General features: G+C 30.9%; 1 protein-coding gene across 3 annotated transcripts; it reads left to right on the forward strand.

The window, feature by feature from the left end:
- The first annotated feature begins 4,065 nt into the window (after positions 1 to 4,065).
- LOC107947047 (homeobox protein BEL1 homolog) lies at positions 4,066 to 8,135 on the forward strand. Of its 3 annotated transcripts, none has more exons than XM_016881595.2 (5): positions 4,066 to 4,669; positions 4,934 to 5,952; positions 6,230 to 6,612; positions 7,052 to 7,112; positions 7,228 to 8,135. In XM_016881595.2, exons 2-5 carry the CDS (start codon positions 5,041 to 5,043, stop codon positions 7,885 to 7,887), a joined length of 2,016 nt encoding a protein of 671 aa, XP_016737084.2. In that variant the 5' UTR covers positions 4,066 to 4,669; positions 4,934 to 5,040; the 3' UTR covers positions 7,888 to 8,135. The 3 variants fall into 3 exon arrangements, with proteins under 3 accessions (XP_016737084.2, XP_040963396.1, XP_016737085.2); XM_041107462.1 differs by having other exon boundaries at positions 4,265 to 4,669; positions 4,850 to 5,952; XM_016881596.2 differs by having other exon boundaries at positions 4,265 to 4,669; positions 4,928 to 5,952.
- Positions 8,136 to 23,695: the final 15,560 nt, after the last annotated feature.

The following is a 23,695-nucleotide window of genomic DNA, read 5'->3' on the forward strand; positions in this document are numbered from 1 at the left end:
GTGTAAATACAGCGGTGGCGGTGAGATTAGATACTGTAGAGATACTGTAGCGTGAGACAAAAAATAAGCTAAACGCACCGCACCGCACCCAATCGCCCATCCAAACCCACCCGGAGTCGATGACCCTACCATTACAAGGTTTTAAATTACTGTACCATTGAGCATTAGCCATTGCCCAAGTCATCTTTCATGTTACTGCTACAAGATTTGACCGTTGTCGGCTTCATATTCCTCTCCCAAGTGAATATGTAATGAAAAGAACATTAATTTATATATAACGAAGTTATCTATCTTTTTCGTTTAGAGGGTTAGGACCCTAAACCCTTTAAGCTGTATAATTAATTTTCATATATGGTGCAATTATTACTAAAAATCACATCATTACTGATATCAGTTATCAGTCAACAACACATAAATAGCTTCACAAACAGCTCCTATAAGACCTAGTCTTTTTTGTTCATAATTTGTTGGGTTTGTCTCCGACCAATTTTATTTCTTTTGAGTGTTTTTATTATGCAAGTTACATAAACCGAATGTTTTGGTCTGAAAACGTACTGTGCTCATAATAATAATATTATTATACCAAGAAAGATTGCAGAATTTAAGTTGAAATTTAAAGCATAAAGTTAGCATCGTTTTCAAAGTAGAATATATCTTTGGTTCCGTCATAAAATTATACCAAGAAAGAATGCAGACTAACACACTTTTCAATTATGAGGATGTTAATGCATGGGGTGGAACCGAAGGTAGAAGAGCTCGATATGTACTAATGGGAAATCAAGAGAACCCCATATACCCTAAGCACAGTCTTTGTACCAAAAGTACATTCTGCTGATCCAGTGTAAATATAAATCAAACATCATTTCACCTATATAATACACTGACACCCCCCATACCATTCACCAAGCAACTGGCCCCTAACAATAATTAAACCTGCATTGTTATGATTCTCTCCTTTAACAACACTCTCCTTGTTTGATGATTATAGCTAGGTCCAGTTCCAAAGAGTACAACAGAAGAAGAATATAACAGAAGAAAAATAATAAATTAATATAAAGTAAAAAACCATGGGCATGCATGGGATGATATGATCAGACAACCCAGTGTAGGCACAGTGGACAGGCTGCCAGCCAACCAGCCACTGAAAACCCTATAAAAGTACACACACACACACACATATACTGAATTCACATTTAGGTATGGTGTGTAGTAGGCTAGGTAGGATGGTCCAAGATTATTTGTTGGGAAAAGGGTCAAAAGGACCACTCTATAAAAACCTTAGGGTTTTAAACGAGTTTCAAAAAGAAAAGGAACCAATCTCAAAAGTCTGGTCTGGCTCAGATGTACACACAGGTCTCTCGCAGGTTATCTTTTTTATAAACTCCTTTCTTTTATACTGCCTTTGGGCTATAATCAAACTCTATTCCCCTTCACCCCCGTCTTTTCTGGGCACCTACTTCAATCATTCGTACGGTTTTTTTAAATTTGCTTTGTGCAGTGTAAAAAAATATAATAGTAAAAAAGAAAATCTTGTCACGTAATGTAAATGTTTATTAAAGGGTGAAGATCTAATGAAAGTTACGTAATGCAAAGGAAGATGAAGTTGTTTTTTATTACTGTTGGGAAGTGGGAAGTGGGAAGTGACAAAGTGTGATGAAGTCAGATAGTGAGTGAGTGAGCGAGTGAGGCTTGGGGTAGTTGCTATCGTGCACCGGGGGGTCACAAGAAAGGATGACGCGGGCATTGGGGTAGGCGGGTGGGGGGGGGGTTTAGGGTAAGAGTTAAAGTAGGCAAGCGGCGGAGAAAGCTTGTTCGTAGGACCACCTGCTTTTAACGGACAAAAATTAAAGCTCTTTGCTCTCCTTCTGTGCTTTGCTCTTTTCCCATTCTCATTCTCCCGCGCGTGCTTTTTCCTTTCCTTTCATTACTTGGCTAATACCCTCTTAAGCCTTTATTTTTGGCTATATATGCCGTATTGACTTCCATACTTCAGAAATGGGGAATTGATTTTTAAATGAAGGTGGATTCTGGTTAACCCCTTAATTTTTTAATTATTTTTTCCTTAAGTATTTGCATTTAAAACACCGTTTTTCTTCGTAAAAATGGACAAATAAAAGTTGACGTAAAAAAACGTGATAGGGTGTGTCAATTTCAATACAAATTCCATGTCAAGCATATATTGCCGATGGCCTTCTTTTATTAAATAAGAAAATTATGCGATTTTTTAGATGTTGGTTGTAGGGTTGGAGCTACTTCAAATTTAGTTATTAATAGATTAATGACAGAAAATGACTAGAAAGTGAAACATTTTGAATATTATTGCTTGTCAATTAAGAAATTTGTGGTTAATTGAGTAAATATATGGTATTGTAGAAAATATTCAAATAATGCAAATATATTTTAACGAGTGATTAGAAGAAGTGAATGTGGATTTTTTTAAGGTATTTATAATAAATTCGAATTCTGAAGTTTACATTGTTGACATGCTTTACGTAAATACGACTCTTGATCCAAATAAAATTAAATTTAGACCGTAAAATGGATAAGAACATGTATGATTGTGATTATAAAAAAAATACAAAAACCTAAGAAAAAAAAACTCCTCTATAAAACTCTATTTTTTTGTTTAAATAACGACTCTAGAAAAAAAATATTATTATTAGAACTCATGAGTCATGAGATTAATTCAATTGCGACTTTATTAAAACTCATTATTTTTGTAAATTAATAAACTATAAAATTCTAATTTTTTTAAAGAAATATCAACTCTAGAAAAATATCTCTGTACTATTATTAAGAGTGGTGACACTAATTCAATTGCGACATTATTAAAAATCCGTTATTTTATAAAATAATAAGGATAAATGTACATTTTGGTACTTGAACTTGGCTTTAAAATTCAAATCGGCACTTAAGATTTTTTGGGTCCAATTAGGTACCTAAACTTGGCCTCAATGTTCAATTTTGTACCTAAACATTTTTTATCCAATTAGGTACTTGAACTTCATTTTTTTGTTCAATTTGGTACCTGAAACTTGGATATATAGTACAATTTGGTTCGAATAACTAAGTATTAATTTGGACCAAAAAGCTAATTTCAAGTACTTGATCTTGTGGTACATGAATTTAGTTTCATAGTTCAAATTGGTCCAAATAACTGAGTACTAATTTGGACCAAAAAGCCAAGTTCAAGTACCGAGTTGAACCAAGAAGTCAAGCTTGAGTACCTAATTGGTCCAAAATAAACGTTAGGTACAAAATTGAACCCTAAATTCAAATTTAAGTATCTAATTGAATAAAAAAACATAAGTACCAAATTAAACCGTGAAATCAAGCTTAGATACTAAAATGTATATTTACTCAAATAACAAATATTAATTCAAGAATATTTTATTTTTATAAAATATAATAATAAAGTTTGAACATAAAACGCTATTTTTTATAATTTTAAATAAACAATTTAAATTAAAACCGGTTATTAAATAGTTTTTACATTAAATGGAGTAAGAAAAATGGAAATGTTGAAAGGTGGCGAGGGCGGTGCGCGTGGATTGAAGCATACAAATAAAATAAACAAGGAAAATAAGGAGAAAAAAATGAAAAAGATGCGGTCCCATTCCATTGGCAATGGACTGTACATTAATAGAGCCATTAATTAGAATTAGAATTGAATTGGTGCAAACATTTGGACCACACCTCTTCTCTCCCTCTTTTACACTCCATAGCTACCTTATTTTGGGAACACTTTTCCACATTTCAAGTGCTCCATTTAACACCATCCACTCCAATCCAAAATGGGAACCCAGTTTTTTCAAGGAACAAAATTATTATTTTACATATTAAAAATTAACATTTTAAAAAATATATATAATCAAAATTCTAATCAAAATGTATGTTGGTTCACAACAGCTGCACCCCACCCTCCCCCATAAAAGGAAGCCTACAAAAACTCTGGATTTAACTCTACTTAAAGGAATTATTAATTTTTTTTCTGGGATTCCTGCCCCCTACGAGGGTCTCCATTTGCATTAAAGTCTTTCCTGCAATTAATTCTTTCATTGGGATTTAGAACTATGGTTTTGTTAAAAGATGAAAATTAAGAGGTCATGTGGCGGCTTTAAGGTTAAATATTTTCACCAATAGTATTTTTTAAGTGTATTTCTTTATTCATGATTACAAAGTATATTTTATTTGTTGGTTATGAAATAATTGAGGGGGAGGTTTTTTTTCATAGTAGGATGTCTATTTTGGATGTATTTTTTTACATCCATAATGCATTGACCCACTTGAGCTAGAGAGAGATAAAGCACAGGGAAGAAAGAGAATTAAGAATATATGAGATAAATGAGAAACTATGATAATGGCTATATGGACGGGTATCATCACCTCTATATCTGAGCTTCCATTTCTAAACAATATATATATACACACATATACTTCTATGATCTTTCTTCCTAGGTTTGTATTTTCATGGCAGACTATGTTGGCCTTCTAACACAACAAAGTTTGAGATGAGCAGCTCTTTGGCAGTTATTACCTCTTCTCTTCACCATCATCATCAGCTCTTTCTTTGTTCTTGTGCTCATCATCAATCCTTCCCACTAAGAAAAAGTCTTTATTCTTGTTGATTCTTTAACAACATATTAGTTTCAACTTGTTCCTATAACTGGTAAGGTCTCCCTTTTATCTCTCTTACATTAAGTTTGGCCTAAAAGAAGAAAAGAAATGAAAAACCAAAGTTTTCTCTTTTTGTTCATCTTCTGTATGATCAAAAGGGTACTTTTTTAAAAAAAAAGTCTCATAAATTTTTTATTTTGTTTTACAAACACTGATCTTTTGTTTTACCCAGCTAACTCTGAGAGCTTTTAATTGTTGGGTTTTTATGGCTTCCCTTTATTCTTGGAGTGAATCTTGATGGAATTATTAGTTGCAGAATCAGCATCAACTTTTGATCAGTATCTCAGAAGCTGGTGGGCAAGACAAGTATACACAAAGGACCAAAAAGAAGATTAAAAGAAAAAGAAAGAAAAACTGGTTTTCATGGCTAGAGAATCGTGTGAAGATAAATCAAGGAATATTGTGTCATCCACTGGATTTTGCTACTCAGATGTTTCATCTGGTAACTCAACCATGCAAACCCATCTGGTGAATCAGATCCAAGGCTTTGAATCCAACCCAGAGATCTTCAACTTAACAACAGGCATGGAGATGATAGGGTTTGCCAAGAACCTACAGCAACAACAAGGTGACACCAACAACATGATCATGTGGAAAGGGTTCTTCAACAAACATGGAAACAACCCAGGAGCAGCAGGCCCTTCTTCTCCTTCTTCTTCCAAGCCAATCAATGAGTCAACCACTGATTTCTATCAACATGAATTCCACAAACCTGAGTTCACAACTGGGATATCTGAAACCAGTACTGGGAATCTAATAGTTGGACCTGAATCAGCTCCATGGCAAGAAAACAGGTTGCTTGTTGATGATTCTTCTTTTAGGTGTGTGTTCCCTTGTGAAGGGAACGAGAGACCAAGTCAAGGTCTTTCGCTCTCTCTTTCATCAAGTAATCCTACTAGTATCGGGTTACAGTCTTTTGAACTAAGACAAACAAGCCATAGTAACCATGATGACCAGCCAGATGATATGAGGTTTATTGGTTCAAGTTCAAGAGATGGGTTCTTTGGAAAGCCGGCAATTGTTCAACAACATGAAGGTCAGTTCCAAATAAGGGGTTCCAGGTACTTGAATGCTGCTCAAGAACTTTTGAATGAATTTTGCAGCTTGGGAACAAAGCAATTGGATACATCAAAGCAAAAGCAAACCCAAAAGACCACCAAACAGTGGGATGATGACGATGGAGGAGCTAGCTCTTCAAGGAAGCAATCACTATATTCCCTCGATTTCACTGAGTTGCAGAGAAGAAAAACCAAGATGCTTTCAACGCTGGAAGAGGTATGTTATATGTGTATTACGTTTTCAACTTTCAGATCCTCAAAGAAATTTTTACTTTGTGGTTGATTTGAAGGAGAACTAATTCAGCATCATGGGACCTCCCCATAAATGCCCACATCGTGACAATTCTTGCTTTTCATTTTACTTTCTATTCCTTATCTTTTTTATTTCATGTCAGCTTATGTTTTTCATCTGCCTATATATATTACATGTACGAAACATAAAATTTCAACTCATCATTTTCACTCCTATCCCTTTCCTCTCTTTCTCTTGTTAGGTGGACAGAAGATATAAGATCTACTGTGATCAAATGAAAGCCGTAGTATCATCGTTCGAAGCAGTGGCTGGTACTGGGGCAGCATCAGTGTATTCAGCTTTAGCCTCTAAAGCCATGTCAAGACATTTTAGATGCTTAAGAGATGGGATTGTGAGTCAGATTCAAGCTACAAGGAAAGCCATGGGAGAAAAAGACACAGTTGCACCAGGCACAACGAAAGGCGAAACACCAAGGCTAAGAATACTCGACCAAGCTTTAAGGCAACAAAGGGCATTTCAACAGATGAGCATGATGGAGAGTCATCCGTGGAGACCCCAAAGAGGCTTACCAGAAAGATCTGTTTCAGTTCTTCGAGCTTGGCTGTTTGAACATTTCCTTCACCCGTAAATATCTCTCATCACACACTATTTTTATACGTAAAATACAAAGTAGATTTTGTGAAAGAACCAACGTTTTCTACAAAGTAAAAAACAAAACAAAAAACTCTTGCAGTCGTTTTACAGTACTGCAGGTTTAAATCATTTTTTTGCTTGCAAAAGCAATGCACAGTCTTTGTTAGTTTCTACCCATCACCATTCAGATTCTCACATGTTCAATCATTTAGCATTTCTTTCGCTTCCCTTATAGATTTGTTTTAGTCAGCTTCTGTATGTTATTTTTATCATATGGATTTGATTCTGTTAGTATAAATATATATATATACACACCTGTAGGACCCATGTTTCCCTCACAAACAAGTTACCCCATAAGTTCCATCCATGGCGGCAAATGTTTCAAATACGTACTAACTCTGCATTTTCATGAATAAAAAAACTTTCGCAGGTACCCTAGCGATGTTGATAAACATATCTTAGCCCGCCAAACCGGCCTCTCAAGAAGCCAGGCATGTCCACATCCCTCTCTATATTTTATTTATATCCTCAATGGACCATATATTCTCTTAAGCTTATTATAATCACATGCGGTTATTGAATCTGTATCATACCAAAATATTATAGGTATCGAATTGGTTCATCAATGCCAGGGTGAGGCTATGGAAACCAATGGTGGAGGAAATGTACTTGGAAGAAACAAAGGAGCACGAAAACAACATGGTTTCCTCAGATAATGGAGGTACTGATGGTGGTGATGATAATAACAATAATGACCGGTTAAATATTCCACTGGCTGATCAGAAACCCACCCCGGACCAGCTCGTTCGAGTTGACTCGGAGTGTCTATCTTCCATTATCACTACTAACCCGGAAAAAAACGATGGGAAAAGTGGTACCAAAACCCTTGAAAACCAGCACTTGCATCATCATCATCATCATCATCATCAACAACAACAAAGTTTCGGAACCTATGGTGCCACTGCCATGGAACTGGACTTCGCTTCCTACGGTGATCACATGGCGGGTGGTGGGGTACCTTATCATAACGCTAATCAAAGCTTCAACGGTGGAGGAGGTGTGTCATTGACATTAGGGTTGCAACAACATGGTGGGAGTGGCGTGAGCTTAGCTTTCTCGCCTGCAACACAAACTTCACTTTTTTACCGTAGAGACCACATAGAAGATTGTCAGCCAGTTCAGTACTCACTTTTAGACAACGAGGGACAACATTTGCCTTACAGGAACTTGATGGGGGCACAATTGCTTCATGATTTGGCCGGATAGCAAAGCAAAAGAAGGAAAAAAAAGGTCAAAATCGATCAGTTTGTTGGTGGGGTTCATTAGAGCTCTCATCAAATGATGAAAATGGCAGTAGATAAAGTAGTTTAGAGGTGGCATATATAAATACTGAAATACATATATATATATACATATTGCTACACTTTGTTCAACGGTAAGAACAAGTTTATTTAACCTGCAAAGGCTTAATTTGGGATATGCCAGTTCAATGCAAGGTTACACATATATATTTATTTTCCTCTTTTGAGTGGGAATATTATATGTTTTAATTTGCAGAAACTTTTAACCTTATTATTATCTGTTTGGTATCTTTCTTTGTGCCCAAAGCTTAAGTGATTGAATCGTTTGTGGTTCTTGTTTTTAAGTTGAAACTTTATCTAGATATTAATTATTTCCCCCCTTTTCTATGAAGACAAAGTGATTTAGGAACACAATTTGGTTGGGGGGTCCTTAGTTTTGGAGATTAAGACAATTCCATCCATAAGAATTATCGTTTCAAAGTGAAGTGGTCCCTAATTCATCTTCATGAAGATGATGTTTCATGTCCATAAGATTTGCCTGCTTTATGATTTATGCTTACTGCTTTTGCCAATGAAAAAGGTGCCTCTACTTACTTCCTTTTTAGATATATAGTGTTGTGTGACTAAAAAAAGCCATTAGATTTTTCTCCTTTTTTCCAAGTTTTATGCATCGGTTGAACCACCAGTAAAATGGTAAAGAATTGGTATTCAGATTTGTTAAATACCATTTATATGCAGTGGGTATTAATGTTAAAATAGAGAAACCAATTGAAATACAAGTGTTCCAATGACTTAATCGAATCAAATATTTATTTATTTATTTATTTTATAATTCATTTTAATTTCTTATGATATAAAAATAAATATATTGTTTTTATTTATTTATTTTTCATGTTACGTTTTAAGATTTATTGATTGGAATTAATCTTATATTTCGATTTCATTATATATAGTATAATACTATACAAATCCAAAACAAGTAATACTTTTTCGTTTTCACTTCATTTCGGATTTTTCTAAATAAAAGGAATTCTAATATCTAATATTTATTAGAATTTTAGAAATAAAAAAACTTTTAATTTAAAATTCTATTTATTCTAAATATAAATTCGAAATTATAGAAATTTTTTATTTTATATTTATCTATATAGCGAAAATAAGTTAAAAGTTTTCTTTAAAATCATTTTTTAAAAAAATATAAAAATTATTGAATATTTTTATTTATTTAAAAATTTGTTTTCTAAAAATATTAATAAAAAAATTTTCAAACTTCAAATAAATAATACTCGATGGTTATATGACAAAACACTTTTTATCAAAATAAATCTAAAAAAATCAATATGAAAACCCGAAACCAAATTAAATCAAATTGAATTATGAAGGATTATTATACCATCCCACAATAACTATCATATTCACTTAATTTGAAATAAACCCAAATTCCAATATCTATTTTAGTTATGGTCTACAATTCATAGCTAGATATCTAAAAAAGAGGAAGACGTTATTGCAAGAAGATTGTGCCCTAATAAGATGTACGACCCATTTATCTTCTTAATGTTGGCTTAAACAAAATAGGCAAAGTAATCTTAACTCTAAAAGAATGGGAGATTAACCCAACAATTAATGGATGCATTAAATCATCTTATACCTGACATAAATGCTCATTTAATTTAATTAGCTTCAAATTAAAGTGAGATACAAAAGAAAAATATACAAGGATAAATCTAAATTTCATGTAATGGACTGATGGTTAAGAGTATTCACTGTCTTAAGTGTGATCTGAGTTCGAATCATACTAATCAACATACTACATACTAAGAAAAATTACACATTAATATATAAAAAAGTGAAATATGTAAAGAAAATTGCATGCATGCCTAGTTTTGCCTTTTCACATGAAGTCGACATACTAAGAAAAGCATTATTCTTGGAATGCAAAAAAAAGGGCATTTATTGCTTTTCTTCTTTTACGTTCAAATGGTCATAGCTGTTGCTGGGTTTGTAAGTAAGGAATAAATATTCTGGATTTTGGCATGCTTTTTTTAACTCTACATGTTCATCTCTAGAGCTGCAAAATTCTTTCGTTTATTAGAAAAACAACAACAAAGTATATATTTAAGATACATATCATCTTGGCGTTTGAGTCTTAACTCAATTAGTACATGCATTATTGCCAATACAGAAAGATATGGGTTCAAATGTGCTGAAGCACATTATCCTTCTAATTATGAGTTGGGGAGGAATTATGGGTAGTTCATGTAAAAAAAACAGATATAATCAAAACCTATAATGAAATTATTAAAAAGTATATATTATCTTATAGATATGAATGAAAATAGAAATTATTATGTGTTATTATTATTTATTTCTAATTAAATTAAATTAATTAAAGAATATTGATGAGAAGTTGAAGAAAGACTTCAAAATGTTTCTTTAGATTAATTCAAGAAGGTCATCAGAGATTAAAGTTTAAATTGTTGCTTCGCCTTCGTACATACATATAAAGCCATACGCTTAGAAGATTAATTATTTGAAGATACTTGAAAATTATCCTCCTATGGAATTCCAACAGTTAGATAAAAAAGGAAGTTCATGTCAACAAATTTTGTGGAAACTTACAATAGCGTTAGCATTGATAGAGATCTTATGATGAAAGAGTTTGTCCAATCATTAAAATTAAATATCTTCAAGTAGTATCTTAAGCCTAAAGCAATTGAGAGCTAAAAAAAATTTTTGAGTAAAAATTTCTCAATCAATTCTACAACACTTGTCACATTGTCTGCATAATCGAGCACACATGCTCAAGACAATGAAAAGACGAACGAATCATCGATTAAATCCATAGTTGGAGGAATTAAAATCTAAATTCCAGAGAGAAATTCCAAGAGCCTTTTCCCATAACATGTACATACAAGGCATGAATTGGGGCTTGCAATACATTCTTCAAGATATCAGCCTAAAACCATTTGAAGAATTAGCCACTCGAGCTCATGACATGGAATTAAACATGATAACTATTGCGAATTAAGAACCTCTTAACCAAATAAAAGAGGTAAAATTTTAATTGATAATGAAGATATTGATCACTTTATAGTTATCAACATGAAACCAATTTCTACTCATGTCAATGGTACAACCAAATTCACATTTAAGGAAAAGTAAGAAAAGAAATATTTTTTCCTTGATGTCGATGTTCCAAACATGTTTGAAGAATTTTTTGAAGCCAAGTCAATGTGGTTGCCAAAAATAAAGATCTTGTTTAGCCATCCTCTCAAAAAATGCTTTTTGTTGAAAGAGAAAATCATGTAATTTTATAACAAAGGGAAAATCAAGTTTGAAGAAAATAACATCAACCACGATGGTTTGCAATCCAATGTGATGGATAGAACCATAAAATTCAACCCTTTTGATCCTATTAATAAGATGTGACTTAATCTTTTAAAATAAGATGGTACATAGGTAGTTTTGTTTTATTGATGACATCATTTAAAGTTTGTAAATATTGTCCAGATGATTTCATAAATGAATTTTGACATTGAAAGTAAACCAAATTTCAAACCCGTGTATGTGACTTCGAAGAGACATTTGTAAATGGAGAAATATTGGACCATTTAGAAGGCCTTTGAAGCATAATCATCCAAAATCTCAAAAACTCTTGGGTCAAAATTCTCCCCAATTCAATTGTGTCAATACCAAAAAGATAAAATACGATCTTCAATGTCAAGTCTAAAAGTCCCTTAAAGCAGAATCATCCATTTAACATAAAGTCTTGAAGATCTTTAGATTCAAACTTGTTTTCAAGATCAGATTATGACGACCCTTGAAGTGAATATCATTAATTGAAGATTAAGTATCTAAGAACCTTAAATCCAATCAAATCAAATTCACGAACAAGTATCTTGCCATATCTATTTTTATGATTAAGTCTTGACTTGTAGCGACTCATATTTATCTAAGATTAAGTCTAAACAATCATTGAATCGAAACTCTATTAAAGAGAAAAATCAAAAGGCACTTTCATGAATGAAAATTCTTTAATTCATTTAAAAATTGTAATCTTATTTTGAAGCGAAATTTCTCCAATGACAGATTGAAAAATGAAAAGCAGAGACTCCAATTTCAAATTTTGGGTGATAGAATCAAAGTCCTTTGGAATAAATCCATGGGTAATCTGTTAATGTCACAATGCCAAAACATCCACTTTCAGCTCTCTGATGAAACAGTGAAAATGAAGATGTCATTAAGCGGAGACGTGGTTGAAGTTGATGGATTAGTGGCATTGCACTACTTCTTTTATTAAATTTATAACTCTCTTAATTATTTCATAAATATATAAATAGATTATGTGAATAAAAAATATTTAAAAGAACTTCTCTTTTAAATTAAATATAGAAGTAAGTAGTTTTTTTATGTAAACAATTAAAAGACGTAAATACCTTATATAATATTTGTCGTTTGTTTAAATATTTTTACATTATCGATTAATTTATAATAACAACTTAATTAAAGTTGTTACATTAGTATAAATAGATGTCTCAGGTTTGATATGCTGTTTAAAGCATTATTTTCCCCTTAACCAATATTTCTTTTTCTACTTTAATATCTCAATTATAGTTAAAAAAGTTTGGCACTTTTAGTCAATTAGAATGGCATTCATATATATAAATACTCGAAATTCAAAATATAAATTTATAATATAATTTAATTATATATTTATAAAGTTATTGTTTACTTTAATTAGTCATTAACCAGCGTTGACCAATCGTTGGTTGATGGTAATCAAGTTTACCAAAAAATTTAAGAATTTCTTTTAATTTTATATATATTTTTATTTTTTTAAAATTTATTATTATAACATATACTTATTTTATTTTCGTAATTTAACTATATTTAAATTTATTTAAATTTTGATTTTTTTATTTTTCAATATATATTTTTCGTTTTAAAAAAAATTAAAATAATTGCAATTTTCTAGAGTTTATGTACATATATTAATTTTTTATATTTTAATTGTAATTTTACAAAGTTTAACTACAAATTTTCAATTATTTAGATTTTTTTTTGAATTTATTCTAAGAATTTAACTAAAATTTTTATTTTTATAATTTCTCTAAAAAAACCATTTTTCTAAATTTTTTTAATTTATATACACATATTAACAAAGGAAGTCTTGTGTCGCTTTTCTCGATGGCTAAAAGTGCTAAATGGCACTTTCTAATTCCACCACATGTCAAACAAGTTTTCAAAACCTGAGAATTTAAGTACCAATCTAGGCCAACTTTAAGGGATAAATCATACTTTAAGCCGTATTTAAAATCGAAGCCCCAAAGAAAACAATCTTATACAGAGAGTAATTTTTTGACACGTGAATACCTTAAATTATGTCACGTGCTATTTAATAAATGTAGTCTGTTTTGTTTAATTTATTTTTAATTTTAAAATAATAGTAAATCTAAATTGATTGTATTTTACATTTTTTATTATTTATCTTATGGTAGCGTTTGCTATGATGAAAAATAGTCACTTTCTTAAAAGTTTAATTAGTTAGAAAGCAATTTCAATGTTTGATATGTCACATTTTATTTACTTTTCTTGAAATCTAACTTTCCCATGGACATGTCAAAGTGATTCTCATGATAAAATGTAGGAAAGTTACTTTCCCATGTAGATTAGAGAGTTAAAAAATATTAAGACAAAATAAACCCTATTTTAATTAATACCTTCCAATGAATACTAAATTTATAAAGTAACTTTCCCCACAATCATATTCTAACCACATTTCATTAAAATCATAACATGACCAAATATTACTTATATATTTTAATAAAAAATTATTAAAGGCAATAAAATATTAACTACTTAACTTTTTAAATTTATAAGGGGTAGGGGAGAGGGTTTATTTTTTAAAATTTTTTTAGAATTTTTATGGTTTTTAATGATTTTTTTAAAAAAAATTAATAAATTTTATAAATTATAATATTTAAATATTCAAAAAATAATATATATTTTTTATTTTTTTATAATTTTAATAATTTTTAAAAAAATTTAAAATAAATTATTAGATTTCATTATGTGACACAATTTTGACATGTCACATGGCGAAGTTAACAAGTTAATAATATCAAAGGATGAGAGTTTAATTAATTGTTTAAATTCAATTGAGTGTTGTTTTCAATTTAAGATTCAATTGATTATTGAATTATTTTTAAGTGGCTTTTTTTATATAATAAATTAGAGAGTTCAATTATAATTAATTAGACTTGAGATGACTTTTAAAGTTTGTATAGAAGTTACTATCGAATTTTTATTCAAATCCTCCTATTTCATTAAATAATTTCCGATTTGGTATAATTAATTTCTTTTTTTGTTTTGATATGTGAAAATGAAACTTTTATAGTCTTGTATTTCATGATTTGCATACTTGTAAAAAAAAAATACTAGCAACCATTTTTATAATGTTTTTGCAAGGAATTTTATTATTTATACATGTATGTGTAAGCCCATAGGTGATCTTATCATGCTATTTTCCTTACAAACAATGGGAGATTCAAGGGGGAACTTCTGTGTACTGTGGGGAGAGATGGTAATGACCAAATATACCCTAATTCATGGGCAGTTGTGGAGAATAAAAGTAAAGAAATATGGAGATGGTTTCTTAATAATCTTATTTTAGATTTAGTAATTAGTGATGGCTCTGGATTCACTTTTATGACTGACAAACAGAAGACATGTTTACTTAAATAATTCTTTGATATTATGCTTACTTTATTAAACTAACCATATAATATTATTGTTTTTGTTTGCATTTAGGGATTGATGGAAGAGATTTTTGAGTTGTTGCCAAGGGTTGAGTATAGAGTCTGTGCAAGGAATCTATATGCCAACTGGAGGAAAGAAAATCCTGGAGGAGACCGACAACAAGCATTTTGGGGAGCCTGCAAATCCTACATAACTGGTGACTTTGAAGAGCATATCAAAAAGATTGATCATATCAAACGTAGTGCCAAGATAAGTCTACTTAGGACTGACCCTGAGCAATGATCAAAGGCCTTTTTTTCTAGTAAGTCCATACGTGATGCAACTAACAACAATTTTGCCAAGTCATTTAATGCAGCAATTTTAGGAGCTAGGTCAATGTCTATAATTTCCATGTTAGAAAAAAGTAGACAGTATGTTATGGGTAGGATTGTAAAAAATTTAGCCAAAACTAAAAATTGGAATGATCAATTCTGTTCTAAGATATGTGAGAAGTACACAAAAGCATCCAAACCATCATGTTAAATGGAATGGAGCAGAAGAGTTTGAAGTGACGAACTTTGGTGATGTTGTACTTGTTGCCTTATTTCAGTGGTCATGTAGTTGTGGGAGATGGGATCTCACTGGCATCTTATGTCCACATGTTGTTGCAGTAATTTTTTGGGAAAAAAGTTGATATTTCTAATTTTGTTTATAAGGGGTTTAAAAAAGATGTTTATGAAAAATTGTATAGCTTTGTATTGCCTGCTATCCTTGTAACAGCCCGAATTTGGGGCTAGTCGGAATAGTGGATTCGGAACCACAAATTCGACGAGAAAAAAATTTATTTTCATTATATTTTTATGGTCTACGATTTCACAAAATGATTTCATGAAAATTTCGTTCGAAAATTTTGACATTTGAGCACTCAATTTAGTCAAAAGGACTAAATTGTAAAAGGTGAAAAAGTTGAGTTCTATATGTTAGAGGTGTCCAATTGTTATGAAATTTTAAATTGGAGGTCTTTATATGGTAATTAGACCATTGGTTAAGTTGGTGGACAAAAATGGGTATGGTTAGGCATGTTTCCAAAGTTTTTCATTAAGGGCATTTTGGAATCCTCGTTTTTAATGATTTTTACGTTTTTGAAATCCTCGTAACAAGGTTTACCTATTTTTACCATTTTTTTGAACTAGGGTTTGTGTTTAAAAATTTACCCATGAATGATATGCATGTATTTTGATGTTTTATGGAAGAATATAAATGTTTGGAGTGTGATAAACGATTTGTACTAAGTAATTTTCGATGAAATTGCCTAAAAGGATTAATTTGTAAAAGTGATAAAATATGTCACAAGTGTGTGAATAAGTGAGTATTGTGGACTGCTATAGTTATGAAAATGGTTCAGCTAGGCCTAAAATGCAATGAAATTGAATAAAAATTATTTTACGAGCCTAGAGGCAAAATCATAATTTTGTGAAACTTTAGGGGTAAAAATGTAATTTTTCCAAAGTATGATTTTTGGACTGAAATGATTAGTGTGAAGGTTATATAAGTTAAATGTATTGTTATAAATCAAGAAAGACGAGAAATTGAAACTGATCGATAAAAAGAAAAGTGAGAAAAAGTGAAAAATTCTCGAATGAACCTTTGAAATAAAAAGGGATACGAATGAAGTGACAGAAATGATGACATGTGTGGCACGGATTGTGTGTAGGCCACTATGTAAAAGTGAAAGTGATAGTCACGTGTGTAGTACTATATACAGGCTACTACGTGTACCGGAATGATAGGTCGCATGTGTAGTACTATGTACAGGCTATCATGCGTACCAGATAGTTTCGATCACGTGTGTAGTACTATGTGCAAGCTACTACGTGTATCGAATGATAATGGGCACATGTGTAGTACTATGTGCAGGCTCCTATGTGAACCGAACATCATGATTAGTAAGGTGGTTGCTATGTGCTGATTCCACCGGACATTATTGATTAATAAGGTGGTTGCTATGTGCTGAATTCACCGAGTATCTGTTATTATTCCGAAGTGTCCATTGGGAAATTGACTAAGTGTAATTGAATAATGAATATAGGTGTGGAATTGAATTGAATATCGACTTAGAAATGAAAAAGTGAATTTTGAATTGAATTGTGATTGAAAGTGAAAAAGTGAAATTATGAATACATTTAGCAATAAAACAGTTTAGACAGCAACAGTTGTGTGACTTTGAAAATTCACCAAAAATGGTGGAGATTGAATTAGAGGATGAATAATATATGAAATTGAAGTTGAATGAGTCTATTTTCACATAAAAGAAACAGAGCAAGCAAAAAAGTTATATATTTTGAGATATTTGAAATTTAGTCAGACAGAGTCAGAATGAGTTCGGAATTTCTTGTTCTGACTTTGGAAAATTGTAAAACATTGTACAAAAATAATTATGGGATAAAGTTTATATGTTTAAAATCATAAGTGAATATATTTTCAAGAGAAATAAACAGAAACAATATCTGAATTCTGTACAATGAGATAATTAATTTTTAGTGAAGAGAGGTCAGAACTATCAAGTAGTGAAACATGGGAAAATTTAAAGAATAAACTGTACTATTTGGATAAACAAAAAAATTCTGAAAATTTTATGGTAAGAAGATATTTGAATCTAGTTTTTGGGAAATTTTATGGATCTTAATTTGGAGTTCTGTACCTCCGGGTAAAAATGATTTAGTGCGTCTGACTCAAATAGACAGCTTTGAATATACATGTGAGTGAATAGTGAAATTGTAGTTAATGTTGTTTAAGTGTATTATACACATTAAGGATGTGGAATGGAGAGGAGGAGGAGGAAAATTGGAAGAACATATGAATGATTTGTGTATAATTAGCCATATTCTCGATTATAATCGATAAGCGATTGAAAAGAAATGATGTTTATAATTGTGGATTATTAGTTATAGGTAAAGTTCATGTGAGAAAATAAAGTTTCATAGTATGTGTATGTGGTATACTTGATATATGATTTGGTATGTAACAATGTCAGAAATGGTTTATGAATTAACTCATGTTGATAAGTTTGATACATAAATAAATGTGGTGCTTATCCATGCTTATAATGCTTATACTATATGTTTATTTGGCTAGCGTGTTTGGTGTGTATGCTTAGGCTTTGGCCAAGTTGTGATTGTATTACGCCACATTAAATTTATAAAATTATGCATTGAGATGGTAAATGTCTAGATGAAAATATGCTTGTGATCATAAAAGGGTGGTAAGGTTTAAAGTTTGTAATCTTTATTAAAATGGTTTATCATGTAGTTAGTCTTCAAAAAGACTAGCTTGCGACTACGGTTGAGTGTAATGTTTATATCTTGTGTGATATGCATAGGAAACGGGAGTGGAAAGGAAATGAAATACTAGGTTCATGCTTGAAGTGTAAAATGATGCAAAAAGGGGACATTAAGTTAAACGATAAATATGTATTAGTATTGAACTTAATGAAATTGAATTGTACGTGAATTAAATGGAAATTGCAAATGATATGATTTGAATTAAATGAATTATCGTGGTATTGAAATGTATATTGGATTGAGAAATTGAATTGAATCGTGAAAATGAGAATCATGAATTAAATGAAATGGAAATGAAGTATTGAATTGTATGAGTATGTATTGAGTCTCAGAAGCCCTATTTGTTACAAATATAGTATTTTGAAGTTATAATGTGAAGATTTATAAAAGCATGTTAAAAATTTGACGAGTTTAAATTTGAATGAAATTTTATAACTCGGTTTAACATGTTTATAAGTGTATGTGTTCTGGTAATACCTCGTACCCTATTCCGGCGTCGAATACGGGTAAGGGATGTTACAATGTGACATCGCCAGATTCGGTCATAACGTTTAAACCGGAATTGGGGTGTTACAATCCTATGTGAGAAATTCTGGTTGAAAACCAATATGGGACCAATTGACCCTCCCATTCCAAGGAAAATGCCTGGGAGACAAAAAAATAGAGTTAGAGAAGAGGGAGAGATAAATGGAGTAAACTGTCTAGAAAAAGGAGGAAGATAAAGTGCCACAAGTGTTCCATGGTTGGACACATGTAACAGCCCGATTTTGACCCAACTCGGAACAGTGGTTTTGGGACCACACATCTGAGTTCGAAAAATATTTTAATATTTTTTTCTGTGTTTATTATGTGTGACTTTATATGTGTGAAAGTTTCGTGAATTAATTTTATTGTTTGGGTGCTTAATTTGAGAAAATGGCTTAATCGCGTAAAATGAAAATTTAGTGGTTAAATATGAAAGTGTCTAATTGTTGCTGTCTTTATAATTTGGAGGTTCTATGATGCAATTAGCCCACTATATAAGTTAGTGGATGGCAATGGTCAAGAATGACCTTATATTATATGTTTTGTATATTATTTATTAAAGATTATTTTGGTAACATAATAATTTGTTATTATTATATGTTAAAAAAATAAAACATAAAATAAGAAAACCATGCTATTGTTCATCTTTTTTTTCACTGAAACTACAAAAGAAATAAAGAAAGAAAGAAAAAACTTTGAACATTAGGCAATTACAAGTCTTAATTAAGGTTAGTTTTTGTTTCAATTTTTGATAATTTTTACGTTTTTAATATCGTTGTTTCGAGTACTACAAAGCCCATGCCTTAATAAGAGAACTTGTTGTTTTTGTTTTTAGATGATGGAAAATAAATATATGTGGTTAGATTTTCATGTTTTAAATAGTAATTTTTGATAAAAAAGTGTATTAAGGACTAAATTAAGAAAAGCGTAAATTGAGGGGTCAAATGCTAAATAAATGAAAAATATGGAGTTGTATGGACACTAGGAATATTCGACCCTTAAGGAGTGTAGTCAAATTTTGTGTATTTTGTGTTTTGAGCAAAAAGGGTTAAATTGTAAAAAGTATGAAATGTTAGGGGTAAAATTGTAATTTTCCATTCATGTGTTTTTAGGCTAAATTGAATAGAATGGTGTTTCAATAATCTTAATTTAAATATGTTTAGATAAAGAATTAAAGAAATCGGTTTTGGATCGGGGAAAGACAAAAGTGGTCGAATAGCCGATTTATCAGTCGACGACATCCGAGGTAAGTCTATAAGCATATAAATGTCGTTAAATTTGATAATATATATATGTTACATGTTGGATGGAGTTTTTGTGAATATATTTGTGTATGGCCGAATGTATATTGAACAAAGGAGTTATATTCAGTTCGATTCGATCGAGATACGTTGTCCGAAAGTCCCGTACGAACCTTAGGAATAGATAGGATACATATGTCATGACATAGGATTTCCGATATGTGTTATCGTGTAAGACCACGTCTGGGACGTTGGCATCGACTTGTGTTTACGTGTAAGACCCTGTCTGGGACAGTGGCATCGATATGTGATTACATGTAAGACCACGTCTGGGACGTTGGCATTGTACGAGTTTCCGACTATCCGCATGTCCTTTTTAATTTCGAGTGGTTCAACAGGAAATGTTAAGTGATGACCGAATGTGAAATCGAATTAATAACGTTCAGGTATGTATTTATATCATGCTATGAAATTTAAGGTAAGTTGTATATTGAATTGATGATTCAAAGTTGATTGATATATGAAAAATGTGTGAGCATGTTCGTAATTATAAGTGATTTGGTGGTATAGGGAGATCGGCCTATTATCATAGTTTTAAATTATAAAATGTTAAGTATACAAGAATTTGAGTATTTGTGCATTAAGTTTTATAAAGTTCAATGTTTACTTATATTTGATTTGGTTGGCTTGGTAAAGTAGTTTGATATTAACGTTAAAAAGAAATTGAATAAAATTTGCTTATGACTTACTAAGCTTAAATAGCTTACTGTGTGTATATTGCTTTTCGTTTATAGATTTTGAAAGTTGGTTACGAGCTCGAGGACCGTCAGGAAAGTCTATCACACTATTGACATCTTTTGGGTACTTTGATAAATTTTTGAACTCGATATTATGGCATGTATAGGCTTGTTTATGTTTTTGGTTAGTTTTGGAACATGTATATAAATGGCCATGCGAAAATGGCTCATCTTATTTTGATCGAGTTTGGTGTTTATGCATATGGTTTTAATGGTCATGGAAATGGGGTTTATAATTTTGCATATTGAATTATGGTATAAGTTTGTGATATGATAATAAATGTGATATATATAGTTTGGACATGTTAAATTTGATTAAGTGATTAGTATATGTATAATAGTTATGCATTGGATGATGGATTGATTTGGTTATGCTGTCCAATTTTGATGCTTAAATGCTGCCCAATTTGTTACATATATGCTGTCCAATTTTGATGCTTAAATGCTGCCCAATTTGTTACATATATGCTGTCCAATTTCGATGCTTAAGTGCTGCCTAATTTGTTACATATATGCTGTCTAATTTTGATGCTTAAATGCTGCCAATTTGTTACATATATGCTGTCCAATTTTGATGCTTAAATGCTGCCCAATTTGTTACATATATGCTGTCCAGTTTTGGTGTAAAAATGCTGCTCAAACTGTTGTATATATGCTGCCCAAATTGTTGTATTTATGCTATCCAAATTTTGGTGTGAAAATGCTGTCTAATTTGGTATATAAATGCTGTCCAAATTGATGTATAAAAGCTGTCCAAATAGGGTAGATTACCTATGTTGTAATATGTAGTATAGTTAGTAAATTGAAATGAAATAAATGTTTGGAATATGCTTGAGTTATGATATTAAGATTTGATTAGGTAAATGATAAAGATATAGTTGGATTTTTGAAATATGGTTAGTATATGAAATTTGATTAATGATGCATGTTTGATTTTAAATTGGTATTGTAGGCCATTTGTATTCGGATATGATAGGAACTTGTGATAGATAATACAATGTGATACAAATGGATTTGGTTTAATGTCTTGGCTATAAAAAGAAAATGTTATATATATATATTCGAATGTGTATGGTACATGGATTAAATGTTATTAAATTAAATGTGCTTTAGGTTGCTTGTAATTTTTGATTAGTTTAAAAATCATGAACTTAAGTAACCATACTAAAATAATCCATTTTCATGCTTGCGTTCTAGTTATTAATAATGGCACATCTATACTAGTTATACATAATCTTTATGCTTTTGTTAACAATTTGAATAATATGATGTTTGTAATTATACTTATACGACTTTGTACTTGATTCATTTTGATTGGTATGATATATGATTTTAGATGTAATAAGATTTATGAAGTTGTATGTTTTAGGCTGTAATTTATATGCTAAGTGGTGCCTTGTATATGTATAAAATATATATAAGCATTTTATATGCTGTCTAACTTGAGTTGTTTAATTTAAAAAAAAAAATTCTGAGTTGGGTTTTGATCGGTAATGCCTCGTAACTCTAATATGGCGACGGATTTGGGTTAAGGGGTGTTACAACACAACTCCAAAAGCTGTCAGAATTAATCCATTGTAAGTGTAACTCTGTCCTAAGAATTTTAACGCAAAATATGTTTAATTAGAGAACTACTAACGTGTTTAATTTGTGATGTACAACTCCACCAGTTGGAGATCCTCCAATAGCTCCTACTCCACCAGCTCCTTCTGGTCCTGCTCCACTAGCTTCTCAAAATGTTGCATCCGAAGCATCTGCATCATCACCACTAGCTCCTTCAACACAACAACTCATCCCACTATGTAACAGTCTATTTTCCAGTGGTGTCAGAAACAGTGGTTTCGATACCATAATTCCAATGTGTTAGTCTATAAATATTAATTATTTAATATTTATGAATTCATTAATGTCGTATTAAATTTTGGTTAAGAAATTTTATCGTTTAGTTAGTTAATTAAAGAAAAAATATTAAATTGTATAAAGTGCAAAAGTTAATTATTATTAGTGAGTTGGAGTTAATAGTGTATATTAGTGAAATAGAAATGTTTAATATAGCAATTAAGCCACTTTTAAAGTGAGTGGCTGGCTATGATGTTGTTATTAGAGTTTATATCATAAAATGATATTAGTTTAATACTAATAATAGTAATAAAAAAAAGGAGAAAAGAAAGTAGTCATCTTCTCCATGATCCATTTTAGCAAATCGAAACCGTATTATTGAGAGCTAGGAGATTCGGTCACTATTTCCTATTGCATGTAAGTTGTTTTGAGTTATTTTTTCATGAATTTGAATGTTTTTATGATCATTGTCAAGATCTCCATCTAGTATAGGGGCTATTTTGTGAATTTTTGATAGTTTAAAAATTTTAACATTAATGATCTTGAAGCTTTTGAATTGTAAATAATTTATTTGGAAGCTTGATAGTGGTTTTGAGCTAGTTTGTAAAGTAATTTTGTTTAGTTTTAAGTTTAAGGAGTTAAGTAGAAATATGTTAAATTTTGAAGTGTTTTATTTGAAAGTTCCAAAATTTAAGGGCAATTAATTTATAGTTAAAGGCTCGACATAAGGAATTTAAGGTTTAAATTGTGAAATAAACTTGTTTTGGTATTACAGATCAAATTGAGTAAAATGTAAAAGCTTGGGGAAAATGTGTAAAAGTTGTAAATAAGGAATTATATGTGTCAAATTGAATAGAATATGAAATTGAGGCTAATAATTGAAATAAAATATATTATAGATCAAGAGCATGTTGATAATCGTGGAAAAGGGAAGGTTGCTGATTAGTCTTTGAACTTTTGTTGTTATTGCAGTTTAGCCCTGGTAAGTTTGTACAGTTTAATTTTTGTATAATTTAGATATTTTATTATTTCTGAATTCATATTGGTAAATTTCTTGAAAATGTTGAATTGTATTTAAGTGGATTGATTCGAGAAAGTGGTTATATTAAGTGTTGTTATTTGATAAATAATTGAGCTGATGAACTTAGGATAGGATACAATTGACATGGAAATAAGTTATATCGCATGCTGTATTTGATTGGTTGGTGTTGAAATGATGATTCTGATGTATTCTTATTTACTAAATATATCGAAGTTCAACATTTGTTCCGAACTATCGTGTTATATTA

The sequence above is a fragment of the Gossypium hirsutum genome, chromosome D12 (assembly GCF_007990345.1).
Source record: "Gossypium hirsutum isolate 1008001.06 chromosome D12, Gossypium_hirsutum_v2.1, whole genome shotgun sequence".
Taxonomy (NCBI): domain Eukaryota; kingdom Viridiplantae; phylum Streptophyta; class Magnoliopsida; order Malvales; family Malvaceae; genus Gossypium; species Gossypium hirsutum.